Source organism: Tinamus guttatus, unplaced genomic scaffold, assembly GCF_059628265.1.
Source record: "Tinamus guttatus ecotype Peru unplaced genomic scaffold, ASM5962826v1 Tinamus_guttatus_pri_ptg000240l, whole genome shotgun sequence".
NCBI classification, from domain to species: Eukaryota; Metazoa; Chordata; class Aves; order Tinamiformes; family Tinamidae; genus Tinamus; species Tinamus guttatus.
Genome location: NW_028288774.1, coordinates 7,251,987 through 7,266,606, shown reverse-complemented (window position 1 = coordinate 7,266,606; position 14,620 = coordinate 7,251,987). Strand labels below are relative to the sequence as shown.

The 14,620-nt window shown below is 37.0% G+C and overlaps 1 protein-coding gene across 1 annotated transcript; it reads left to right on the top strand.

Moving 5' to 3' along the window:
- Window positions 1–4,444: 4,444 nt before the first annotated feature.
- On the top strand, window positions 4,445–11,900 carry LYVE1 (lymphatic vessel endothelial hyaluronan receptor 1). The gene is made up of 6 exons (XM_010213410.2): window positions 4,445–4,696; window positions 7,615–7,774; window positions 7,873–8,012; window positions 10,422–10,721; window positions 11,199–11,277; window positions 11,475–11,900. The coding sequence occupies exons 1-6, from the start codon at window positions 4,615–4,617 to the stop codon at window positions 11,659–11,661; spliced, it is 948 nt and encodes a 315-aa protein (XP_010211712.2). The 5' UTR covers window positions 4,445–4,614; the 3' UTR covers window positions 11,662–11,900.
- The last annotated feature ends 2,720 nt before the right edge of the window (window positions 11,901–14,620 follow it).

Sequence of the window (14,620 nt, the reverse complement as noted above, 5' to 3'; positions counted from 1 at the left end):
CCACTTCTTCGAGTGGGATACTCAGCAAAATCTAAAATGAAGCCTAGGTGGCACAAATGATATTGTCCAGTTCATCTGGAAATTTCTGATATATCAAAGCTATATATGCTTTGTAATTTTACCACTTCTTTGAATACGTGCATGAAGCACAGTGCATGAAGTTCAGAGTCACTAGTGATTGCAACAAAAGGTAATTACTGTTTGGAAGATTAGATGTGCATTCTTGAATGTGGAAGGTTGACAGGTGACCACTGAACAGAATCTGTCCTGTGCTAATACTGCACGTAGGGTTACTTTGAGATCTGCTGCAGGCCACAGTACTGTGTACAGGAAAAACTTGCAGGTTCCTCCCTGAATGAGAACAGGAAATCAGTGAGGACTTTAATTAGGTCACTGCTTGTTCTTAGTGTTCATTTTCAGAGTCTGGTGCAGAATTTGTTAGTATTGGGATATGCCTTCAAAATTAAACTAGCAGGTCATTCTAGATTAATCTCCTGGACAGATTTCTTGATTGTTCTACCTGTTTGGGAATTGAAAGTTTTGAAGGAATTGAGAAAGAATGTGAAAACTTGAAATCTTTATACGTAAGTAATTGCAAAACAGTAAGCCATTTGCGAAACATAAAGCCATTATCTAAAAAATCCATGTCTAGAGCTGAGACCAAAATGGACATCACTTAAGGTCTATCATATGTACCTGAAGAATCTCATTTCTGACTGAAGATAAATTCTATTTGTGTTTCTTTTGCTATATGTTTGAATCTAGCCACAATATGAAAATCAGTTTGACGCTTGTTTGTACTCTTGGGTATTGCATTCTTTTGGCATTTATCAATTGAAGGATAAGGATGTTATGAAGTACTGTAATGAATATTCAGGTACAGTTAATATTCACTTGTTTTCTTTCGATGTAAACATTGAGCTTCAAGCTAACTAGCAAAGAAAACAGTTTTCTAAGTCAGAAATTTAAGTCACTTATCTGTCGCTCATAACAAATACCCTGCTGGTGAGGTTTGTTTGTTGCATCCTTAGTCACGTGTTTCTTAAGATATTTGGATATTATATGGAGAAAAGAAAAATAGGAGTCCATTGCCCCTGTTGAAGAAGAAAAAAAAAGAGGAGGGAAAGAAAAAAGGAAAATTCTGTAAGTATTTGGGGGGTTCATTTTTTACTAAAAATATTTTTGAGGAATAGAAGTGTTTGAGGAAGTTCAAAAAGGATCATGAGAAAGTGTCATTTGGTCTACAATTGTAAATCGGTAAAGAATAAGACAGAACAAGCTTATTACCGATTACCTCGTATCTGGTTCAGTTAGAATGAAGAACTACCAGGAACTGCTACTAGAACTACGTGTAGCATACATAACTATTAAAAAACAAATTCTCAGTGGCTCTTTGAACACCTGTTTTTCTTTAACTGGCTTCTTTGACAAGCAAATCCTTAGGCATATTGTTGATAACCTGGTAAGACAGTAAAAATTAAAGATGAGTAGTCCTGAAGATTCAGATTCCTCAGTACCAAAAATCATGGCATGTGGAAAATGTTACACTGACAAAAATAGATTTAAAAATGCCTGTATTCAAGTTAATTTGTTCTTATCACATCTACACTGATCTGGGTCCAACACCTTATTTTAAGCACATGAAGAATCTTACTGTTATCAATGGGAATCTTGAGCTCCTTGAATTTAGGCATGCTGTAAGTTTTATAATGGGGTCAGTATTTGGACAGGTTCTCCATCCTCTTTTTTGTAATTCAGCACACTGGCTTTTTGAAGACTTAGTGAAGAAAGGAGAATTTAAGTAGTTGTACCAGTTTGAACGGAACTACTTATATAGCTAAAGAGAGCGTAATTTACCCATGAATTTATTAACTGGTATAGGTAATAGACTGAAAGGCAAAGGATTTTAATGGGGATTAAAGCTGAAAATAAACCAGTTTATAAAACTATATATATTCTTTTTATACCTATTTTGAGCAAAATGTCCACTAAAAATAATAGACCACAGTGACTAAACACATTAGTTTTGCTTACATTTTTCCATTAATGGAAACACATGCTGTTTTTTCCTGATTAAAAAAATAATAATAATAAGTTGAGCTCAAAAATTATTCTAAATCTAATTTTATCTGTTAGATACTAGTTTTCTCATTCTGCGGGGAAAAAAAATATTCATCTGTGTTCAAAGTTCACATCGGATAAGAAATAGGTTTATTATTTATGCTATTAACACTGAAATAGTTTTCTTGAGGTGCAATATTTATTTTCCTGCTTTAACATGACACGTTTATGGTTTCTCCTTGCACAGCACGGATGTTTTTAGTAAAAGGAATTTTAAAAGGGCACTATTTTTGTGTATCATATTTAAATTTGTAACGTTGTAAGATTTTGCACAAGTGTGCTGGTATTGTACTGTATAGTATCACATACTTGAGTTTTAAAATAAAAGTATGATTTCAAAGTCCTCTGTTGCCATCTCAAAGTCTTGTTTTTCAGATGTGCTCTCTCTGCATGTTGTGTTATTTTAAAATGCCTATTGTCTCATCTACACCGCATAACGTAGCGTCATGTTGCACCTACCAAGGATCTTGTTCTTAGTCTTTCAGTTATTCAGAAAATTGCTGTTGAAGAAGCTAGCAAGCTGCTGTTGCAATGGGGAAAGCATTTGTCAGCAGGGTCATCCCTGGAAAAGATGAGAGAGGAAACTGGCATATCCTGGAGAGAGGCTTCCTGTCACAGAAAAGGCTGAGGACTGAAAGCCACAAAGGAGATTTCTAACCAATGGAGGCCAAGTGTAAGGTTTGAATTCTTTATTTGCTTGCTGTTCTTGTTGGCTTGGGAGGTCCTGGAAGCCTGGCCTATGTGCAGAGCGGAACTGCTGCCATCAGCAGGTAGTAAAAAACACTATTTCCACAAAGAACCAAGCTGTTGTTGCTGTCTCTGACACAGAAAAAGACTTTGGAGCAACAACAACCTTGGAAGAAATGACTGTTACTAGGGAAAAAGACAATTTGTTGTTCAGACTAATGGTTGTAGACAGTGGTTAAGTCTATTTCTCTCTTGTTTAAAATCTTTCTTAGCAGTCCTCAACAGTAGCTTAAAACATGGGCCTTTCTAAACTGAAATGCAGGGAGTTTCCCTTTATATGTTACAGTAAATAGTTGAATCAAATGCTAATTATACACATAATGAATATGATATTTGTACCAAATAAGATGAAGATTCACAACCACGTTAAAGACTTCTGTAATGTTGTAAGTTCAAGTGTGATATTCCATATCGTTTTAATACTTAAGACAGTATTAAAATAGTAGATAACTGTTCCAAGTGTGAACATTCCACAGTGTAAGATGCACCTTGAAATGGCAGCTACTGCTAAGCTTTTATACTATTATACTGCTTACGGAACCTTCAAGCATCATTGGGATCTAGGATGTCTAAATGTTCACTGAATCACAACCTCTACGCAAGTGAATGATATGCTGTTGAAAAAACTGTATAAGCAGATGAAGGAATCCATTAATTAATACTCAGCTTGGCTCAAGGAAAAGAGTGAACAAGTTGAGATTTCTTGCTAAAATAGAAGTGAGAGCAGAGCAAAAGTTTTCAATTACGTAAGTCTGTTGCAAAGAATAACAACCTGTTTGCCATATCCATTTCCAGTAGGAAAGGACATTATAGGTTTACAGTGTAGTAAGGGTAATTCTGTTTAGACTAGGCCAAACTTTTTAATGGTCAATAATAGTGAAATGCTGGAATAGAGCATGTAATGAGATGTTAAGAATTTGTCAGTGCAAGTCTTTAAGAAGAGGTTGGGCAAACATCTGGCAGGAATAACATAAATATAGTTGATCTTTTGAAGTCTATTCCTGCTCTGTTGAAATCCCTGCAAAACAACTCTGCTAAGAATTCCTGAAAGTTTCTAAGTTATAGCTGCCAAGGTAATTTGTGATTTGAATCAGTGTATTGGAATCATTCTTTATTGGAACTTCACAAAAGGGAACAGTGAAATCACTGTCTACCAGCACTGTCCCTACAATAATGCAGGGAATCGAACAACCTCTGCATTATGGTGCAAATTTTTGCATTGGAACTTTATGGCAAAGGAAGGTAAAAGTACACTTCACACCAGAAGAAAAAATCTGATTTTGGGTCTCTGTGTAACTGCCTGGCATGCTCTGACATGATAGAGAATCCTTTCTATTTACCAGTTGAATAGACAACATGAGTAATGAGCTGTTAATCAGTAAAACAGGAAAAAATAGCAAAAGAAAACCTTTTTTTTCAAAGTGTTTACTGAATTAGCAGTCTAACAGTCTTATCTCCCTTCCTCAGCTGTGTTTTCTGAGTCAGCAGTTAAATTTTCCAGAGTGCCCTACATGAAAGAAAATGTAGAGGGAGTTGAGGGATTTCCAGTTAGTGACCTCACTTTTGAATGGGACAGTCAACACACTTGCTCTGACCTTCTTTCTATGAAGTAGCACGGTAACAGCTGAAGTTGCTTTCAAGAAGTCATTGCAAAGGCAGTCTCAAGGTGGTGTAACAGTATCGTATTTTTTAATTCTCTTTTAGTACAGGAGACCTTGGATTTCTCAAGTAGCCAACTTGGTGAAAATGGCAACCAATTTTGGAGATACCTCAGCAGTGTTTTCAGTGTGCGTTATAATATTCATGGTTCAAAATAACTTCATAACAGGTATGTAAAATTTCATTTTTTTTAATCTAGCTTAAAAGCAAAGTACTTTAGAAACCATCTATATTTGCAAATAACGAGGGAGAGTTGAGGAGGGTGTGTTAATGTGTTTGATGGCATTTGTAACAAGAAGATTTTCAGAAGTCAATGAAAAGTACTAAATAGGGAAAATCTTTCACTGTTTGTGCAGTTTAATCACTTGATAATTTTGAATGCTTCCCAAATGCTACAGAACTGCTTTTTTTTAATTTTTGGTAGTGCTTTTAGGATTAAGTTCAGATCTGCTGGAATGTGATTTTATTACATTAATATACCACAATGCTTCTGTACAGATTTCAGGTAGCGAGACATGCGTGAAATCAGTTACATGTTTCTGAGGTAAAATGCTGTCTTTAGTGCAAACTGTTCTGCTCTGATTTGGCAATATCATGACACTGTCCTGATTTGCAGCACTGAAGGAAATTTAGGGCAAGAAATTTTCAGTTCATTTTCAGGACAAGTGTGCCTATCTCTGGTTAATACAGTGCAAAAGTTCCTATTTTACTTAAACTGTCTGAAAAATTAACACAGGCAACTGTCAGTATCAATTTCATCATACTGTTCTAGATAAACCTCCCCCCGGCCAGGCATTATTATGTGCCCATATTTTTTGTGATGTCTAGGTTCTGAAGATAGTCTTGAACTCTTCTTCGATGTGTTTAATGAAACTTGGATGTCTTCTCATTCAGCTTCGATACTATAACTTTAAATGATCAAGTAGTGTACACTCCCAGTAGCTACTAGGATATCTGGAGATACCTAATACACATCTAGGATAATTGAATTGGTTTTGGCTATTTTGCTGTAATTTTCAAGGAGAGATTGCTTTTTCTATTGATGTTTAAAAAAAAATATGAAAATGAAGAGATTCTGATTTTCTTATCTGTTGAGAGGCTTCTGAAGGAAATCCAGACATTCAGACTAATGCAATTAGATGCTTAACTAGGGTCCTACTAAAACTCCACAGGACTGGATTACCTAACCACAGTTGGTCTCATTTGAATTCCCAGCCACTGAATAATTCTTATTGAGAAAATGGAAAGTTTGACTCTTAGATTACCCTTTTTAGCTATCAGCTGTTAGGACCCTCTTTAAGTGGTTACCTGCCTCAGCTGGGTACTCACCTGTGCACCCCTGCTCAGTGGTCCAGGAGCTCCACTTAAGCTCAGGCCTGATAGCAATACCAGCCTGAGCTGTGCTGTACCTGCGCCCAGCCCAGGCTACCACTGTCCTGGCTTAGTGACTGGACTTCCTGCATGGACTTATGCTATAAGGTAGCCTCCAGGATGCACCTTCAGCATGTGTTGTAGGTAGTGCTGTCTCCCGCTGCTCCCAAATGGAGTTTCTGAATGAGTCCTGGACTTGACTCACTACTGTGCTTTGCTGGTGAAACCTGTCACTGTCACCAAACTGGACCTACTGAGATGGTGGGAGGCTGCACCTTGGTCAGTGAGGACATTGTTCTGCCTGCCCTGTGGCCACCCTTGGCTCCTAGTTTGTCTTTGTGGGACAGTTCCATGCTGGCTGGCTTGCTTCCTGGCATCGCAGGCCAAGGGAAAATATCTCTAGCAAATCTGAGTGAGAACTTGTGGCAAGGCAAGGAGGTAAGCAAGGCTTATATCCACACCTTATAAATATTGAACAATTTTATTTCTGTCTTGTGGCAGTTTTGAGTCTTGTTGTAAGGCTCTTAAGTTTTTCCAGATTACTCAATAAAACAGGTTGGTCACTAACGAACTTTCATCTTCAACATTAGATTTGAATAGATAGATAAATAGTAGGAAAAATACATGAAAAGGAGGAAGGGAAAAAGGAATTGGCACAAATTCTACAGAAGGAATGTGTTGTAAACAAAAAAGAGGAATAGTGGAATCTGCCTTAAGAGCTGAGAAAGTTATTTGGGAAACCAAAAACAATTCTGAAGAAAGCAAGGAGCAAAAGGGAATCCAGAAAGGTAAATGCTGGAGCATCTCTCTGATGCAAAAGTACCTTGGCTAAAATAAATCCGTATAAGAGGATGTTCATGGAGGCTGGTTGGCTGGAAGACATTTGACAGTAAAAGTCATTTTCCTACTAGGATTGCTTGGACAGATTTGAGGTCTTTGATAACTACATGAACATCTTCACTGAGCAATGTAGTTCTCTGGTTCATCATGCAGTATGGCCAGCTGGTTTTATATCCTAGTCAGGTTCATGCAGTTGTGATTTGGCTGTGGGGGACTGCTCAGGTGTTCACTGGCTCTATTCTGTGCCAGAAAGTGCTAATGAATGCAGAGCTCTCTGAAGAACCTGGATGGATGGGGGAAAAAAAAAGAGAGAGAAAAAATAAAAATAATATGATGCCAAACTAGAAAAAAAAAAGATAAAAAGATAAATTTAGAAGGAATAAGGACCAAACTTTTGGGCATATTTTCTTGTGGTTTTATTCATTCTTTGAAAAATTATGTATAACACCTTTGGTAGAACTTATATTGGAGAGATTGGTATTCTGAATGAATGAGTGTTTCAGTGCAACTCTTATATTTATTGGGGAGAGGACTGCCTAATTACTTTTCCCATTTTGCATAAATGAGTATAACAACATCTTTAGTAATAAGTTGGCTGCAGATATTGACTGAAATGCCAATTGTATATAAATTTCCTTAATTTAATAACAGTCAAACTCTTTGAAAATCTGGACTACTGTGTTGAGGAAAAAGTATTTTCTTTAAAAAAAAAAAGAAGAAAAAGAAAAGAAAGAAAAGGTTACTTTTCTACTGTCATTAAGCCAAAAAATTTAAATTATGTGCCCTTAGGTTAAACACTATCTGCAATCCTGCATAAGAAATAAATGTTAATATTGAAGTAGTACTAACCATGAATATTTATGTCTAAATTTACAGGTTCCATGCTTTCACCTTGCAGGATTGCAGGCATAGGAATTTATCTTGAGGATAAAGTGAATTTCTCTGATGCAATTAATGCATGTGGTCAACTGAATCTACAATTGGCAAGTAAAGACCAGGTTGAAAAGGCTTTGAAATACGGCTTTGAAACATGCAGGTATGAGAAATCAGTTAGTATCAATTAATGTATTCCTTCACACAATGTGAAGTTGTGAACAAATACAATATGAAAAGGATTGATGCTTTTTATTGTAGCTATGGATGGGTGAAAGATGGTTTTGTTGTCATTCCTCGAATAACATCCAACAAGAAATGTGGTAAGGGCAATGTTGGACTAGTACCATGGAATGCTGAACACTTCAAAACATTCAAGGTTTACTGCTTCAATTCCTCAGGTATGCAAGCATGACAACTACATTTTTAATATTTAATATTTAGCTTTATTTTTTTTCAAATTTGCATTAAAAATGATGATTAAGTTCTTATTTATTGCCTCTTTCCTTCTTGATCTGAGATGTCTCATTGAGGAAAACAATTTTCAGGAAATACAAATAGAAAAGGTCTGTAGGTCTATTTGGTTAATGGTCAATAATAACTTTTTGCTGCCATTACAGTTCTTGGAAAAATAGATGCTTCTGCCATTCTTTCACGTCAGTTCAATACTTTTAATATGTTTTGATTATCTAGGCATGTTGTTTTAAAAAACAGATGAGCTCTCAGTCATAAGTAGTTTGTGCCTGTGTGCATGTATTTCGTAAAAAGACCAAGAATGGGGTTCTTGAAGGTGAATCTTTTTTTGAAAAATCAAAATAAATAATTAAAATATAAGCTAGCGTAAGTGAACATCCATAAAATCAGATAGATTCCCAATCTATTATTAATAAAATCAAATGGCTTCCTCTGCAAGACTTTAATTTGCATCACCCAATTTTTGAAAAGAACTACCCTTCCCATCTTAGTTCTTGACTCTCCATGTATCTCTGGCATTGAAAGATACAGCGGAGAAACCTGGGGCTTGATTGAAATTACATCTTCTCAGCTGAAGAGACCAGTATTGTCTTTAATGACTTTTTTATTATTAGCTGAAGTACTTACCAGAGCTATTGTGTTCCCTCTAGCAGCCTATAGCCCTGTCATCTCACCTATGGTGACCATGTACCTCAGAGCTGATTAAAAACTTAAGGGTAAAGTTGTTTAGGCCACTTAGCCAGAGAGACTTTGTTGATGTTGCTGAATCTTTTTGATGAAGCAGGGTAGGTAATATAAGTAGTTGTGAGATTACATAGTATCTGATCGCTAATAAGAGAGCACTGAAGCACTGGGAGGGAAAAGGCATCATTAGAAATGAACTACCATTTAATCTGTCAAGTTAAAAAGACATGATTGGGCTAGCTTATTTTTTTCTCTACAGTTATTTTTTTTTGGTTTTGTGGGGTTTTTTTTAATAAACCTATAGATGAATTAGTCCCTGGTTGGCAGACCTTAAAATGAGCCATTTCTGTTCGTATTGTTATTACCTCTGCTTGTTTACAACATAGTTTTTTAAGGCATGAAATATATTATGCATCATTCTATATCAGAAATGTTGGGAAAGTTGATAAATTACTTGTTTTGCTGTAGTTGAAAAAAAAAAAGCTCTTTCCATATATGGAGAAAACTAAGTTTGCTGCATAGTATATAAAAAAAAAAAAACTCTAGGGTAGGTAATGTATATGTTACATTGTGATGATTCTCTATTTCTTTCTCTTAATAGCCAAACTGTTGCCTTAGGGTAAGAAGTAGGTATTTCCTACTCAAAGTTGTTGGCAGAAGCTCCTTCTCCTGTCAGTTTTATTTGTGGTTATAATGCAAAAAAAAAAAAAAAAATCGAAAACCATAGTGGAAAAAGTAAAAAGCCTCTGTCACTTATCTTTTTATTCTGTGAATGAAACTGCGTCATCAGACTCTCCACAGGGATTCATCTGAAGAACAGTACATACGTAGTTTCCCCTGTTACTTATGTTGTAATATGCTTGATACTTTAGTGAAACATTTATAGCTTTTTCAGAATATAGAACTTCATTAGAAAACATGAATTTTCACGGGAGCCTGGTTCAGAGCTCATATTTGCCATTTGCATATAAAGCTTCACTTACAACTTCATTTTTATAGAAACAATCATAGAAACATAGAATCATTATGGTTGGAAAAGACCTTTAAGATCTTTGAGTCCGGCCATGATGGTCATATCATTTAAATAACTACATTCCAGAAAATGCCTGAAGTTAGTTTCTTTTAGCACCTATTAGAATTGTGTCACTTGTTTGTATCTCTTTGGTATCTGATTTATTGGAAGTTTTATGGCTACTTTTCTTTCCAGGAAGTCAATGTAGTGTTCCAAGTGTCAGCAGTGTATGCATATGTTTTGAACATATAAGCAATCATATTAATTAGAGTATGTTATATAACTGAAATATTTTTTAAACTTCTATCTGCAGGTAAGCCTCCTGCTCTGCAGGGGTCATGTTTTGTTTATATTTTTTTAGAAGGGATCTTGTTTGGTATGCAATTGTAAAATAAGGGTCTCAGTTACCCAGAAAGGTCTTGAGCTATGTGAATAACATTAAAAATGTGCATAGTCATGCTCTTAGCCACATATTTAAAAGAAGCATGCCCTAATCTGCATAAGCCTGACTGCATCATGACTAATCAAAGAATAATTTTCAAAGGAAAAAAAAAAATCTATAAACAGGTGTGCTCTACCTTAGGTAAGTGCAAAATTAACATCCAGCCCAATTCCTATGTATTTCCTTTCCCTTCTCCAGATGTTCATATTAATTCATGTAAACCAAATCCAACTACATCCATACCATTTTCTTCAAGTGAATCAACGGACTTACCTACATATTCTAGCTCAGACGTGAATGAGAACATCACAGCATTGCCTAATGCAACTGTGTCAGAACAACCACTGAAAAATGTGAAATTTCGTGTAATATGTATAACTGAAACTATACTGACAACAGAGGGAACTACTGCAAAAATTCCAGAGGAATACTCCCAGCTTCAATTTCCTAACTACACTTCACATGCTGCCTTTAAGAATGATGGTGTTGTCTTTGGAGGTAAAGGCCATATACATTACTTAAATAACTTTTAAAATAATTGTAAAGTGTAAGTAAGGTCTAAATATGATTTTTATACTTTCTGTTCATATTTTAATAGTTCATAATGGTTAACATGAATTGCAGGAGGTGTACTTCTGAGAAAGGTAACAAGCAGCATGTTCTCAGAGTAATGGAAAGCTCTGGTACCTCTAAAAAAATAAAAAAGCAGCCAAGAAAGTTTTAAGGAGAAAAGTGATTTGTTGTTCTCCGAATGTGAGGTGTGAGTAAGTAAACTGAGAAGTGTACTGATTATAAGGAAAAGCCGTCTGTGTTCTTGTAATTAGTCATACCTGTGTTCTTCTGTGAGTTCATGTACATGTAACTCCTGTACTGGGCTGCTATTAGCAGTCTTGATGTATTTTCATGAGCCTTCAGAAAGGTAGAATTAAGTCTGTATAAAATCTTTATACTTACCTCATTTATTTTTGCCTTTAGGTATCCCCACGGCACTCCTTGTACTGGCAGTGATCTTCTTCATTACTTCAGTTGTTCTAGCTGTCTGCTATATCAAAAAGTAAGATTTTCTTTTTTTCTCTTGGACCGAATTAACTAGCAGACTACAACTAGTGAATATTTACACATGTAGCTAAAGAAATGTGTTTGCACATGACAGAGTAAACTTATTTTACTTATTTTGTGTTTTTTGTTCAGCAGTTAAACCAAACAATATCAGTCCTTCTGCTATATTATCTTTTTTTTTCTTATTTAAAGGTATAAGAAAACCTTTCCATTTTCAAACAAGAATCAGCAAAAAGAAATGGTTGAAACTACTGCTCTGAAAGAGGCTAAGACAAATGACAAAACACTTGAGAAGGAAACAAAGAATAACGGGAAAAAGGTAGAAGAATCTAAAACCAAGCCGGAAGCTACAGTTAAATGTGTAGAAGCAGAAGTTTAAGAGGAGGAATATACATTTCTTATTAGACATTTAAAATGAAGCATGCTGAAATTAGCAATGCTTTTAAAAATGGGTGACTGTAAATACAGGCCAGATGGATAAAAGTTTTCTCTGTCTTAACATATGAAAAATTGATGTTTTAATAATTAGATTTTTATAGCTATAAATGCTCTTGCAAAGGAACATGGTAATCTCATTTATTTGAAATAAATGATGCATCTATAGTACAGCTGATTTTTCATCCTTAATAATAAATAATTAGGAATAACCTATTAAATGAGATGCAGTGTGTAACTATTTCATGGAATTCAGATCAATATGTAATAGAAAAGTTTTTTATCCAGTTGGAGAATGACTGCTAAATTAATGACTAAAAATATTGTTACTGTAGCTCTTACTCATGTAGATTTATTTATTTCCGCTGAGTACTTGCACACTGTTTAAAGGAAGTTTGTTTACAAACAGAAGCCCATTTGTGAGTAAAAAATCAAATTGTCAACCCACTGTCATTCAGATACCCAAAGAAGGGTACAAAGATGCTGGTATTTAAATATATTCAGCAATTAATAACTGTCTTGGTTACCCTCACTATATCATAATTCGCTTTATTTATTAGAGTCTATTGTGATAAAGTGATATGGGATGTTTACAGTATTTCATAAGAAAATAAAGTATGATAGAGACATTTGTCTGGACAATATTTTTCTCATGAAAACTTTCTCACAGGGAAAACAAATCATGTAACCTCAAAATTATAGAACTAATTAACTGATATAACAGATCAACAATAGCAATTTACTAAATGTTTTTATAAATAAATGGTTTGGATGAGTGGTTAATCATGAATAAATGGTTTGGTGGAATATGTGAAAGGAGGTTATTATAGTGAAATAAGTTTCTCTTTTAGGTCAAGCAGCTTAAACAGTTTTAAAGAGAACAGCAACAGAAGTGTTAGCCTAACCACTTTTCTGCGTGTAGGATACTGTTTTTTAACTTTCGTTTTTCTGTTTCACAGACATTTAATAATTGTGCAGTGGTTATACACTCCCTAGACAGCAAGTTTTAGTTTATTGCTAATAGTGTACATAGAGCAGGAGTGTGTGTGTGCGTGTGTGTGTGTGCGAAGTTATCTCAGAAACACTTCATGACTCCAAGGAGGATTTGTGATCAGTTGATAAAGAGTTCACCCCCTGCTGCTGAAGCTACCTTGCTGCAGAAGGACTGTGACTCAGTACAGCTCTAAACTGCTGTAATCTGAGATGTCACCAGAATTTCAGCATCCAGTCTGCAAGGTGCCGCAGCGGAGTGAGAGCACGAGGCACAGCTGATCCGGCCAGCTGAGCAGTGGTCTCGCTGCAGGTGAGCACTGTGGGAAGCCCGTGGAGCTGTCCTTACCTCTTGATGGCAGGGATGATGCTGTGCCACTTCCCGAGGGAGAGAGCAGGAATGAGGCCAAGAGGAAAGGTCACAGGCATCACTTGTCATAATGGTGTCGAAGCAGAAAACAGGTGTAAGGACGGAGGCGAGACAACATTAATGGACACCAGGTAATTAAGAACCTTCTTGTCGTATGTTACCATTTTCCTTCCCCTGTATCCTTTCTACATTTTAGGAAGTATTTTCTATTCTCTACCTCTCTTGCTTCCCTACTGTTACCTCTGTTTCACATGTACTGGCTTTATTTTCTCTCAAATAATTTCATCAAGCATTTGTGAGACAAAGAATTGTTCTCAAGTTCCTCTGAGGTTGGAGTTTTGTTGCTTATGCTTTAGTTTTAAATAAGGGCTTTTGTGCCGCAAACTGTTTACATTTCCCATCCATTCTTGCTCATGTAATAAGAGTTTGTCTCAACCTGTAAATCTTTATGCCATTTGCATAGAAACTTGGATACCTCTGATCCTGAGCTGCATCTTGAAGCCTGGCCTGTGTGTGTAGTTTGATTTGTCCTATGGCTGCTGATTTACAGGCTCCCTGTGGAAAAAAAGGGCTCGACTCTCACCTACAGCCAGAACCTGACACCAGGGTGTGGCTGCCACCCACATCTGCCTTCCTCCTTGTGCCTAATCCAAACAGTAAAGAGCTACTAGATGGTTCGTTGTTTACAGAACCTTTATGCCGGCAGCATGAAACAGCAGCTAAAACGAACCCACTACGCTATTCTGTATGCAGCAACAAGGAGCTGTGTGATTACAGTTGAGCTAAAAGCACATCTGAGATGGGGTATTCGTAGGGAGGGCTGCTCAATGACAAGTTCAAATGAGGGTGCAGACTGTTCTTGCTAGCTGGGTAGTAGCGGAGTTCATGTTGAAGTGCCACTATGAAGCAAACGGGAAAGTCTCACAAACTTAATCTGCAGAAATTTAGTGAAGAATTTCTCTTAACTCTCCCAACTTTTCTGAAGTATTTTTGTTTTGCTTTTAATACCAGCTTTTCACAGAAGAGTCAAAGTTCCTGGATGTTCGAGATAGCCCTACCGCAGTGCTAAGCCCCGGGAGCTGCCGTTTTATGGTCCGAGGCCCTTGCCCGGCACCCCTTCGCCTCCCCGCCCCGCATGTGTTTGCTGACCCTCCCTGAAGAGGGTGGCGGGCGCAGGAAGCCCAGCGCCGTTCCCAGCCGCCCGGGGAAGGACGTGGGGCTGCGTGTGAACGGGCGGGGACAGGAAGGGGAAGGGCTGCTCCACTTCTCCTCTTGAAATTAAAAAAAAAAAAAAAAAAAACTCTAGACGTAGCAGGATATGGATGACTTCCACCGTTTCTCTTCCTAAATTGCTTTAGTTTTCTTTCCTCTGTTTAAATTTGTTTGTATTTATTTATTACTGAAAAGGTCGAGGGGAGGGGCGGGCCACTCGGTCCGAGGCGGCTTCCCCGCTGTCCGGGCAACGGCGACGGAGGCCGGCGTGGCGTCACCGCGGCGCGACGCGGGCCCGGCCCGCGCGCCTGCGCCCGGGGCCGAGCGTCGG